The sequence below is a fragment of the Oncorhynchus kisutch genome, linkage group LG13, assembly GCF_002021735.2.
Source record: "Oncorhynchus kisutch isolate 150728-3 linkage group LG13, Okis_V2, whole genome shotgun sequence".
Taxonomy (NCBI): domain Eukaryota; kingdom Metazoa; phylum Chordata; class Actinopteri; order Salmoniformes; family Salmonidae; genus Oncorhynchus; species Oncorhynchus kisutch.
In genome coordinates this window covers 35,077,766-35,090,797 of record NC_034186.2, presented here as the reverse complement: position 1 = coordinate 35,090,797, position 13,032 = coordinate 35,077,766, and the positions used below count along the sequence as shown (strand labels likewise).

Here is a 13,032-nt window from a genome sequence, read left to right as displayed (position 1 = left end):
TATACTTGGATGAGTAGTGTCAGCGTTTGTTGTTGGCATGTCATGCCTAAATTTGCTGATCTTGCCAATGAAAAAAAATCATTAAAGTAATTGGCAATATCAGTGAGTTTTGTAATGAATGAGCCATCTGATTCAATGAATGATGGAGCTGAGTTTGTGTTTTTGCCCTAAATTTAATTTAAGGTGCCACAAAGATTTTTACTATCATTCTTTATATAATGTATCTTTGTTTCATAGTATAGCTTATTTTTATTCAGTTTAGTCACAGGATATCTCAATTTGCAGTACATTTGCCAACTGGTTGCGCAGCCAGACTTATTTGCCATTCCTTTCGCCTCACCCCTCTCAACCATACCATTTGTCAATTCCTCATCAATCGACAGGGATTTAACAGTTTTTACAGTCATTTTCGTAATGATTGCATTTTAGCAACTGGAATAAGCAATTTCATAAATGTGTCAAGTGCAGTGTCTGGTTGTTCCTCATTACACACTACAGACCAAAAAAATACTCTTTACATCAACATATCAATCACTACAAAACGTATTTTACACTATATTAGGCCAACTATATTGTGAGCATTACATCTAATGGATTTGGATACTGCTTTACAGAAAATGTCTGCAGCATTAGGAAAGATGTGATCCATACATGTTGATGATTTCATTCCTGGGCTGTTTGTAACTACCCTGGTAGGTTGATTGATAACCTGAACCAGGTTGCAGGCACTAGTTACAGTTGTAAGCTTTTTCTTGAGTGGGCAGCTTGATGAAAGCCAGTCAATATTTAAATTACCTAGAAAATATACCTCTCTGTTTATCACATACATTATCAAGCATTTCACACGTTATCCAGATACTGACTGTTAGCACTTGGTGGTCTATAGCAGCTTCCCACAAAAAAGGGATTTAGGTGAGGCAGATTAACATGTGGCCATATTACTTCAACAGTAACAGGATCCAGGAACCCAGATGATTTGGATGGATCCCATCCTCCTTATAAAACAAGCTTTCCAGAAGGTATCAAAATGGTCAAATGTTACACCCAAAGACTTGCAATAGTCACGTAGCCAGTTATGGAGGGATAAAAGTCTGAAACATTCAATGCCACGATTTAGGGATGGCACAGGGCCAGATACTATGGGGCGTTCGTTGGTGTCAATCAGAGACCCCATCAGTTTTTTTTTACTAATTTTCAGCGTTCTGAGCTGCCCTTCATAATGTCATTGAATCCCACGTGAACTATGATAGACTCAATTTCCTGATACTGGTTTAAAATGTTTGGGAGCAGATTATTGATGTCCTGTATCTGTTTTTGCTCCAGGGACTGAGACATTTCTCACCATTTAACTGCCCAATACAATGGCCGGAGAAGAAATACGCCCATTTCTACCCCTCACACAATTCGTGGAACCTTTCACGGGCCCAGGAGAAGCAGGATAACATTCATCCACAGCTACCAGCGATAGGTCCAGACCTCCCACAGCTACCAGCGATAGGTCCAGACCTCCCACACCTACCAGCGATAGGTCCAGACCTCCCACAGCTACCAGCGATAGGTCCAGCCATCGCAGACACAGGCAGTCCCAGCGATAAAGGCGCGGGTAGATCAGGCACCAGGGCGGAGTAGATATTCCTCATGTGAATCTGCTCCGGACCTCTCCCAGACACTCCAGTCCACTTAGCAGCATGCCGCTGTCTTCGGTTTCCACGACTTGTGACATGGGCCCAGCGATGATTAGAACAATCATCTTGCTGTTCTCTGTCTACTCCACTATGGAAGAGAAGAAGCAGACGGAGACGACTTCCTTGGCAGGCAAGTTCCAGGTAGCACAGGCAATTCGGATAGGGACAGATGACAAGGCAGGGATACATCCATTAAGCCCGAGCTACATCCAGCCACATGAGCTGAGAACGAGAAAGTTCCAATGTGTGTTTTCCCCATAAGTTCACACAGACTTGAAATGTGCTTGCTAAGGATAGCCACCTCATTCGTGTAATCCTCAGCAAGCAAACAATTGCCGCATTGGAACTCCGGATTGTCAATATTGTCCCAGACAATATATTGTCCCAGCGCTGGAAATGTTTATTAGCTATTCCAAGCGATGCGGGCTCCATTGCAGCCTAGTTAGCTAGCTGTCAGCAGGTTGACACAAACACTTATGAACAAAATAAAACTTTGGAAACAACAGGTCGAAGCCCGGCAGGTATCCAAGTAACTGACGATCATTAAAAAAGTAGTTGTAGTTGAAATTGCATTCGCAAACTTGTAACTTAATATTTGCCAGCAATAATTACATTTGTACACCTGCACATGTCAATTTCTGGCGTTCAGACTTTTGGCACTGCTCTAGCACCCTACGGTGACAAAAATATGTAGATGTGCAAACAGTGATGTGATAGAACAGAGAGAAACAGTGACTGGTCTGCTATAGAGGCTGATATGTATCATATATTAACAGGTGCAGTGCTTCTCATAAAGGCACTACTGAGCTGATCTTAGCTAGTCTAAGCTAATCGCACAATGTCTCTGGTGTTCCATCAGTACCTGTGAGGTGAAGTCATGCTGCTGCAGCTGTCGTCCCTCTCTCAGGTCCCAGCAGCGTACTGTGTTGTCCAGCCCCCCCGTCCACAGTTTGGTCCCATCGTTGGAGATGTCAATACAGCTGGCCCCGTCAGTGTGACCCTGGAACTGCCTGGGTAGCATGAAGATCACATCAACACCCAGCCATTCAGATGTAATCCATAGTCTATACAGTAAACCCCTACCCTGCTTTCTCCTCCCCCTATCCTCTGCTCTGCTCTTCTCTTCTCTCCTGCCCTACCCTCTCCCTCTCCTCTTACCTGACCAGGGGCTCTGGTTGTGCAGGTCCCAGACTACGATACCTCCCCCTATACCCCTCCTAACCTTCTCCTCATCCTCCTCTCCTCCTCCTCTTACCTGACCGGAGGCTCTGGTTGTGCAGGTCCCTGACTACGATATCTCTCCCTATACCCCTCCTTCCCTATACCCCTCCTAACCACCTCCTCCTCCTCCTCTTACCTGACCAGGGTCTGGTTGTGCAGGTCCCAGACTACGATATCTCTCCCTATACCCCTCCTAACCTTCTCCTCATCCTTCTCTCCTCCTCCTCTTACCTGACCAGGGCCTGGTTGTGCAGGTCCCAGACTACGATATCTCTCCCTATACCCCTCCTAACCACCTCCTCCTCCTCTTACCTGACCAGGGTCTGGTTGTGCAGGTCCCAGACTACAATGTTTCCGTCGCTGCAGCAGGAGAAGCAGACCTTGTTGTCAGGGGAGATGGCCAGAGCATAGCAGGCCGGAGCAGAAGACGTCAACTCCGCCTTGATGCGGGGAGTAGGTGTGGCCAAGTCCCAGATTGACAATGTGCTGGCCTCGCCTCCAACAATGAGGGTCCGCCCATCAGGGAGAATCTTACATGAGCGGATGTAGTTATCCCTGTTCTGATTGGTGTGAAGAGAGAACATGTGTATTGGACCGGCAAAACAAGGAATATTATTGGTTAAGCCTTTTAAAGTGTGTGTCCACTCACCAGACAGTCGAGCTGGGCCATGGCACTCTTGCTGCCAGGCTGGCTGATGTCCCACACCTTGACACAGCCCTTGCCGCCGGTGTAGACGTGGCGTGTGGAGGTGCTGATGGTGACGGCACACACCACCTCTCCGTGGTTCAGAGTGTGGATCTGACGGGCATGTCGTGGGATGCCCGGGCCCAGCAGAGCATCCGGAGGGAAAGGAACTGGCTGCATCTGTCCATCCGCACTGACGTGGAAAGAGTAAGCACTGGAGAGAGGGAGAAGGGAGAGAATGGACAGAGTAAGCACTGGAGAGAGGGAGAAGGGAGAGAATGGACAGAGTAAGCACTGGAGAGAGGGAGAAGGGAGAGAATGGACAGAGTAAGCACTGGAGAGAGGGAGAAGGGAGAGAATGGACAGAGTAAGCACTGGAGAGAGGGAGAAGGGAGAGAATGGAAAGAGTAAGCACTGGAGAGAGGGAGAAGGGAGAGAATGGACAGAGTAAGCACTGAAGAGAGGGAGAAGGGAGAGAATGGACAGAGTAAGCACTGAAGAGAGGGAGAAGGGAGAGAATGGACAGAGTAAGCACTGGAGAGAGGGAGAAGGGAGAGAATGGACAGAGTAAGCACTGGAGAGAGGGAGAAGGGAGAGAATGGACAGAGTAAGCACTGGAGAGAGGGAGAAGGGAGAGAATGGACAGAGTAAGCACTGGAGAGAGGGAGAAGGGAGAGAATGGACAGAGTAAGCACTGGAGAGAGGGAGAAGGGAGAGAATGGAAAGAGTAAGCACTGGAGAGAGGGAGAAGGGAGAGAATGGACAGAGTAAGCACTGAAGAGAGGGAGAAGGGAGAGAATGGACAGAGTAAGCACTGAAGAGAGGGAGAAGGGAGAGAATGGACAGAGTAAGCACTGGAGAGAGGGAGAAGGGAGAGAATGGAAAGAGTAAGCACTGGAGAGAGGGAGAAGGGAGAGAATGGGAGAGAATGGACAGAGTATGTCCTCGGATGGGTCCACAGTGTCTCCTGACCCCTCCTGTCTCATCCTCCAGTATTTATGCTGCAGTAGTTTATGTGTCGGGGGGCTAGGGTCAGTTTGTTATATCTGGAGTACTTCTCCTGTCCTATTCGGTGTCCTGTGTGAATCTAAGTGTGCGTTCTCTAATTCTCTCCTTCTCTCTTTCTTTCTCTCTCTCGGAGGACCTGAGCCCTAGGACCATGCCCCAGGACTACCTGACATGATGACTCCTTGCTGTCCCCAGTCCATCTGACCGTGCTGCTGCTCCAGTTTCAACTGTTCTGCCTTATTATTATACGACCATGCTGGTCATTTATGAACATTTGAACATCTTGGCCATGTTCTGTTATAATCTCCACCCGGCACAGCCAGAAGAGGACTGGCCACCCCACATAGCCTGGGTCCTCTCTAGGTTTCTTCCTAGGTTTTGGCCTTTCTAGGGAGTTTTTCCTAGCCACCGTGCTTCTACACCTGCATTGCTTGCTGTTTGGGGTTTTAAGCTGGGTTTCTGTACAGCACTTTGAGATATCAGCTGATGTACGAAGGGCTATATAAATACATTTGATTTGATTTTTCATTTGATTTGAGTAAGCACTGGAGAGAGGGAGAAGGGAGAGAATGGACAGAGTAAGCACTGGAGAGAGGGAGAAGGCAGAGAATGGACAGAGTTTCAACCACTGCAATCTACATCTGTATATTATTACAAAAACTAAGTGCTTGCTACTTGCTAAAACCTTGAAGACTGTCAACACTGTAATGGCATTAGAAGTTGAGAAATAGTCTTCTAGTACAGAGTGTTATTTGTGATGGGAGAGTTTGCGGCTTGCTCCAGCTATAAGAACAGCCATCTTTCTTTCTGTCTGGATAGATTTAGATGGAGGAGAAGAGAGACGTACGGTTTTCCCCCGGAGGATCCACCAGGCAGTGAGGAGGACAGCCCTGGGGCCCTGAGGTGGGACCGAGACTCATACGCCATCTGGAGAGACTAGGAGGACCAAGACATTAGGAGTTTACTAATAGAATCATCCTGTGTTGTAACAGTTTAAATCTCAGTAAATCCTAATCTCATCAAGTTGAGTGAAATCTTGACAATTCATCCAAAACAAGCTTCCAAATCAAATACTACTAAGAATCCATCTTCATCAATAAAACATTTATTGTTTTAAATGAGTGGTGCACATCTTCGATCCTCTAGGCAACTGGTTTTCCTTCATGCTTTCTAATTGAAAGCAATCTAATTGATTAAGACCTGGGTAACCAGGTGTGCACTCTAACTGGCGAATTAGAGACATAATTGATCAATTAAGTGCCAGGAAGAGACAAAGACTATAGATAATGTAGCCAGTAAGATCTGCCGTTGTAGACAGATGTTTTAAACAGAGAGACCAGTGATGCGTGGTATCTAACTCACCAAGGGGCTGCGGGTGTAGACGCCGGCGGAGGTGCTGATCTGGGGTGAGAGGGTCAGGGCAGCCCCGAAACCCCCGGGACTAGCCAGCTCCCCGTTGAGGCCTGCGTGGGACACCACCCCAAAGTGAGCTGGGTATGAACCGGGGGGCACAGACAGGGGACTGCGGAGAGCTGGAGAGGGGAGGAGGGGGTGAGGGGGAGATGAGACCACACCTTACATTCCAGCGGGTAAGAAAGGCTTAGGGTGATGTCTAACTGCTAGAGATGTGTTGTCAACAATCAAGTTCATCTCGGTTTCTTATAGGCTACAATGCCGTCTTTATTGCTTCAGGCTGAATATGGCAGATGTGAGTACAATAAGGGACCACAGGAGCATATCATCACAGTAGGTGTGGGATAATGGTACTATGATCAGATGGAAGGTATAATTATGGTATTACAGGGCTATATGATCACAGTAGGGTGATTTGAAGGTTTAACAGGGGTGCAAGGGTATAATAACAGGGGTAAAGACATAGGGTATGGCAGGCAGACAGGGGTGTCTGACTCACCCAGGGGGTCAGCGGAGGAGGCAGCCTTGCTGAGCAGACGGAGGCAGGACGTACTGGGGCCGGCGGGGCCAGGGGTAAGGGCCTCACGGTGAGAGGGGGACGGGGTGCTCGACTTAGACAACGGCGACCCAGACTTCTCCATCTGCAGAGAGGTAAAGAGATACTGTCAAACGAAGCACCGCCATACAGATACTGTAAACAAGTGATAAGTACTTTTAATTGGTGGATTTTGGCCACCATGTTAATGCTTGACAATGAATGTATCATACCTGTGCTGGGTCCTTGGCCTTGCCTGGGGTGGGGCTGTGTGTTGGTTGGGGGGAAGGGGCCTCCCCGGGGCTCCTGGGGGACCCTGGTAACTCCTTCCTCAGGGTGGGGGCCCGATCCAGACCGTTCCCGTGGGGGGAGTGATGGGGGCTGCCCACGGGGGATGTGGGCTCCTGGAGACACACAGAGAGATATGGGAGACCAGATCACCCCAAAAGTCATGCAAGAAGACAGTAGCCTTCACATTGGCTGTGAAAAAAAGAAAAACCCGTAAATATGTAACATTATAGACATTATAGATTACTATAGTATCTGTAAGGGTTGAAGCACAAGTGTGCATGAGGCCTGTGTATGGTACTGTAAGTCAAACTCAGCCGACTGTCTACCTCCCTGCCACAGCCACCTAAATAAAACCATTCCCATCTGCTCCCAGTGTGCTGCAGTCAGCAATTCTACTGTGTCTGAGCAGAGCAGAACAAACATCCATAGACTGTTCTAGTAAAGTCACCAGAGACACTCCCTCTCACACACCCATTAAGCACATTTGTCAAATTCTCCAATTGTTCTGTATTCACAAATCACACAAGAGACTTTCCTGCTTTTGTGCATTGTGCTGCGCAGTATCAAACACAGAAGGCTTAGATAAAACATCTTTTGGTACACTGCGTGAGGTATTTAAAGAATTTAAACATTCTGAGGGCATAAACGGCTTTGCATAAATAAAGGAAGCACACTGCTGCCATCTGATGAAAGGAGGTGTGTGTGTGTGTGTGTTTATGTGTGCATGAGGTGTGTGTGTGTATATGTGGTTGTGTGTGTTCAGCAGGGAGACTGTACTCGGTAGGAGAGGAAAGAAAAGCAGCAAGCTAGCTCCCAATAATGTGCTTATATAATAATATTCACTATTTTCAAAATCCCGACGCAAGTGTCTTATTCTCCTGTACTTAACCAGCCACAGTGAAACAACAGGGTCTTCGAGAGAGGAGACTCAGCTTTCCATTTGAACTATGTTCTATTGGCTAGGGAGGGTCTGGTCAATACGGACCGGTTTCAGCCAGTATAGCTACAGTAGTTATATATGACTCATTGTTTGTTTTTCCGCAGCAGTATCGGATGCTGATTTAAGGTCAGTTTAGCGTTCTCTCTCTGATGGTTGACTGGGGTCAGGGTAAGCTGATCCTAGATCTGTGCCGATGGTTGACAAACACACTTACCTCGTTAGAGACATCCACAACCAGGTTGTCCTCACTCTTGTCTCCATCACTGTCCTGTGAGACAGAGGAGAGAGGAGAATGTCAGAAACACAAACATTCTCTATCACATAAACATTGCCCACAGCTCACTCCCTCACTATGTCAGGCACACACAACCTCTCTCACTCTGTTTGGCCATATCACTGCTTTACTCCTCTCTCTCCCTCCCTCTATCTCTGGGAATACGGGTGACAGCGATGGCACTTAGTCACCATGGCAACAACGCTTTGATGTGATCATGGCCTGATATTCCTATTGACATCACGTGGAGTGACATCACCCCCTAATTGTATTGAGCCAGATCAGGGCCACGGTGGAGATGAGACTATTTCTGGACATAGACAGACCGGAAAAAAACAACCATTATGTTTTTATGAGAGGCTACACTAATGTGATGTGTAAGGCAGTTCTCATACTGATGTGACGTGTGAGGCAGTTCTCATACTGATGTGATTTATGAAGCAGTTCTCATACTGATGTGATTTATGAAGCAGTTCTCATACCGATGTGATGTGTGAGGCAGTTCTCATACCGATGTGATGTGTGAGGCAGTTCTCATACCGATGTGATGTGTGAGGCAGTTCTCATACCGATGTGATGTGTGAGGCAGTTCTCATACCGATGTGATGTGTGAGGCAGTTCTCATACCGATGTGATTTATGAAGCAGTTCTCATACTGATGTGACGTGTGAGGCAGTTCTCATACTGATGTGATGTGTGAGGCAGTTCTCATACCGATGTGATGTGTGAGGCAGTTCTCATACTGATGTGATGTGTGAGGCAGTTCTCATACTGATGTGACGTGTGAGGCAGTTCTCATACTGATGTGATTTATGAAGCAGTTCTCATACTGATGTGACGTGTGAGGCAGTTCTCATACTGATGTGATGTGTGAGGCAGTTCTCATACCGATGTGATGTGTGAGGCAGTTCTCATACTGATGTGATGTGTGAGGCAGTTCTCATACTGATGTGACGTGTGAGGCAGTTCTCATACTGATGTGATGTGTGAGGCAGTTCTCATACCGATGTGATTTATGAAGCAGTTCTCATACCGATGTGATGTGTGAGGCAGTTCTCATACCGGTGTGATGTGTGAGGCAGTTCTCATACCGATGTGATGTGTGAGGCAGTTCTCATACTGGTGTGATGTGTGAGGCAGTTCTCATACCGATGTGATGTGTGAGGCAGTTCTCATACTGATGTGATGTGTGAGGCAGTTCTCATACTGATGTGACGTGTGAGGCAGTTCTCATACTGATGTGACGTGTGAGGCAGTTCTCATACTGATGTGACGTGTGAGGCAGTTCTCATACTGATGTGATGTGTGAGGCAGTTCTCATACTGATGTGTTGTGTGAGGCAGTTCTCATACCGATATGATGTGTGAGGCAGTTCTCATACTGATGTGACGTGTGAGGCAGTTCTCATACTGATGTGATGTGTGAGGCAGTTCTCATACCGATGTGATGTGTGAGGCAGTTCTCATACCGATGTGATGTGTGAGGCAGTTCTCATACCGATGTGATGTGTGAGGCAGTTCTCATACTGGTGTGATGTGTGTATTTATGTCAATCAGAACACTCATTCCACAGAGCGAGAGAGATCATGTTCACTAGGGTTATCTATTTTGGTGATCAATCACTTCCAAGTTAAACACATATTTGACTGGTAGAAGGAGTGTGACCCCCGGTTAACCTGTGATGTCAGAGACACCGTTAATACAGTGTCATCGACAGGTTTGATTGAATGGCGTACGTACGTAGTGAGGTGGGAGGGGCTCTTTGTCATCACAGCGCCTCCTCTTTGCATCCCCTCCCTGGGAGGAGGAGTACCCCCCCCGACGGGCCCTGGCGCTCCTCCACCGGTTGGCTGTCTGTCGATGACACTGACTTACTCTGCACACACACACACACAACAACACACACACACACACACACATAAAAAAGAGAAAAACACACAGCAGATAAGTCATACAGAAAATGGAACCAAACAACACATTTCTGAATGTGTTATTTTGAATTAACTTTCTCCCTGACACTGAAAACTTCATGTAAAATATGACTCTGATCATTGTACAAGAAGCCCATTTTCTGGCTATTTATACCATAAAGAGCATGGTGGGACTCCCCATAATAGAGGAATAAAACATCAAAGTGGAGTATTATTTCTGGGCTCTATGTGGCATAACTCTATTCTCTTTCATCGGTTGACTCCTACGGAAAGTTCTGCTCCTTAGAACTGTAGAGGACACAGGAAGGAAGCTGGTTGGACGGACATGACCAGAACACACAAAGAACCACAGTTTTCTCAACAAACTCCCCAGTCTTCTCCTCCATCTCTCACTCCCCCTCTCCTTCTTCCCCTCACTTTCTCTTTCTTCCTCTCTATTTAAAATTCAAAAATGTAATATTGGCACGACTTAACAAATACAAATTGATATGCATCTCTCCTACCTCCTTCCCTCCTTCCATCCATATTTTGAAGGACGTTAAATTCAAACCGGACCTCTTATCAAACCATTGGGTAAAGGGGTTAAGAAAATTAAGTAAAGGCTATTACTTAAATCATTTAGACTTTTTAATCAAATAGACACAGTCAAATGTTCCCCTTTTTACTTGCTCCCCTCAGAGTACCCTCCCTATTTACTTCTTTCTTTCTTCTCTCCTTCTATATCTCTCCTTTCTTCTCTCAACTCCTCCCTCTTTCTGTTATTATCAGAGTGAGTGTGAGTGAGGACAGCTGTCTAATAGTTCCCTCAGTTCCAACACACCAAGGTTATATCTAACCACAGAGTAAGAGACAGCCCCATGACCATCCTACTGGACCCATATCACCATAATATTGTTGTCTCCATAGAACTGACCAGTGTTCTATTGGACCTTAGTCAAAGAACAATATCACTGTTCTACTGTTGTACTCGCTTTAATAATTCTAGTACTGTTTTTTAAATTAATGGCAGCTCTCCAACAAAACATATGTTTTTTAGAGTTCCTCTTTAAAGAGACTCTCTTTCCCCCTCACTTTACATCACAGTCACATAAACACACTCACACACAAGCACGCACGTACTGTATACACACGAAATGCACACACAAGCGCATGGACAAGCACACACACACACACGTTGGGGTTACTTACCCTGCTGGGCGCACCTTCTGGGGAAGGAACAGAGAGGGGGGAGGGAATTGACGTCAGTATAGATAATAATAACAACAATCCCACAGCAAGCCAAGGTCAACCTGAAAAACGGCCTGTCCCACTGCAATAAAAACACAAGCTTTGTATTGTGCATGTCTCCAATCTGCAGTGCTGCCCTCTCTGTCTCCACTCCTCTGACACAATGCTCTCTGTCTTCCCCTGTTCACTCATTCATGTCTGCTCTGTCTCTTTCTCTTCTGCACCAGGGACCTAGAAGTTTAACATATAACCACGCTAGTCAATATACAGCCTTGCAGGCAACGAAGTGCCATTTGTCCGTTGTTTTATGTTTACTGAGTGCTTTTCTTAAAGGTAGCCTAGTAGTTAGAGAGCGTTGGGCCAGTAACCGAAAAGTTGCTTGATCGAATCCCCGAGCTGACAAGGTAATAATCTGTCGTTCTGCCCCTGAAAAAGGCATTTCCCCGGTAGGCCGTCATTGTAAATAAGAATTTGTTCTAAACTGACTTGCCTAGTTAAATAAATGTTAAATAAATGTTAAATAAATGTTAAATAAATGTTAAATAAAATAAAATAATAATACTCTGCCACCCTTTGAGTTCAATTAAAGTCCAACCAAGTGGTTATTTTGTATCAAAAGCTGACACATTTCAGTACTACAACTCTCCACCAGAGTCCTTCACGTGGAGGACAGTCAGTGAGTCGTACCTCTCAGGTGCTCAGGGTCCAGGTGGTTGCGTTCGTCCTTGGAGGCCAGGTGGGCTGAGACTCCCAGGGCTCCAGTGAGGGCCAGTAGGCCCGAGCCTCCCCCCAGAGAGAGCCCTGACGGGTGGGGAGTCAGTGGGATACCTGGGGTGTGGTGAGACAGGTGCTGGAGCTGCTGCTGCTGTACACCAGGGAGACAGGGCAGGGGGGAGAGGGAAGAGGGGGAGAGAGAGAACAAGGAAAGATTAGAGGGAGAGAGAGACAGAAGACATGGAGAGAAAAATTGGTGAGAGTAGAGCAGAGGGAAAAAAGAGGACCTCGGCGAGAGAGGGAGGGAGGACAGGAGAAGGGAGAGAGAGTTAGGGAGTAGGAGAAATAGAGAGAAACCAAAATATAAAAGAGTAGACAGAGGGAGAGAAGAAAACAGAGGGGGAAAAAGATTGGGACGGAGGAAAAGGGAGAGGGGGGTACATACAGATAAAGAGAACCTGTTTTCCCCGGGTCTTATTACAGCTTGTTTTGGTGTGTGTGTGTGTGTGTGTGTGTGTGTGTGTGTGTGTGTGTGTGTGTGTGTGTGTGTGTGTGTGTGTGTGTGCGCGAAAGTACAGGGGCTTTCCAGTGAGAGCTTGTCTGAGCTCTCATCACATTACAGCCTACTTACACCCCATTGTTCCTCCCAGGATAATAAACACTGCAGAGAGAGAGGTGTGCATGCCACTGCCTGTAGGCTGTGTGTGTGTGTATGTGTGTGTGTGTGTGTGTGTGTGTGTGTGTGTGTGTGTGTGTGTGTGTGTGTGTGTGTGTGTGTGTGTGTGTGTGTGTGTGTGTGTGTGTGTGTGTTGATAGTGTCGCTGTCGGGGGTGTAATGGTTGTCATGGTGAATAGAGGTGACTCACCCCGATGATGCCGTTGAGTTCGGCCATAGTGACCTGCTTGGCCCTCTCCACTGCTTGGACCACCTGCTGTTGGTGCTACACACGCACACATGCACACACACACACGCGCGCGTTACTTACCCCACCGTGTGCTGTTCCTAACATATACAGTATATTGTACCTGACACCTGTTTGTGATGGAACCAAGTGCACATATATCACACAACAAACACACACAGAGTGGCTCAATACACACTATCAAAC

At 46.8% G+C, this 13,032-nt stretch overlaps 1 protein-coding gene across 1 annotated transcript in view; it reads right to left on the bottom strand.

Annotated features, from left to right (window-relative positions):
• The window catches only part of LOC109902970 (transducin-like enhancer protein 4), an 83,398-nt gene that overhangs the window by 16,018 nt on the left and 54,348 nt on the right, over positions 1-13,032 (bottom strand). The window contains 13 exon segments of the mRNA XM_031786096.1: positions 2,548-2,695; positions 3,219-3,466; positions 3,556-3,805; positions 5,447-5,535; positions 5,962-6,131; positions 6,512-6,653; positions 6,781-6,951; positions 7,993-8,046; positions 9,792-9,869; positions 9,871-9,927; positions 11,171-11,187; positions 11,897-12,074; positions 12,790-12,864. Of these exon segments, the coding sequence (XP_031641956.1) occupies positions 2,548-2,695; positions 3,219-3,466; positions 3,556-3,805; positions 5,447-5,535; positions 5,962-6,131; positions 6,512-6,653; positions 6,781-6,951; positions 7,993-8,046; positions 9,792-9,869; positions 9,871-9,927; positions 11,171-11,187; positions 11,897-12,074; positions 12,790-12,864 (1,677 nt within the window).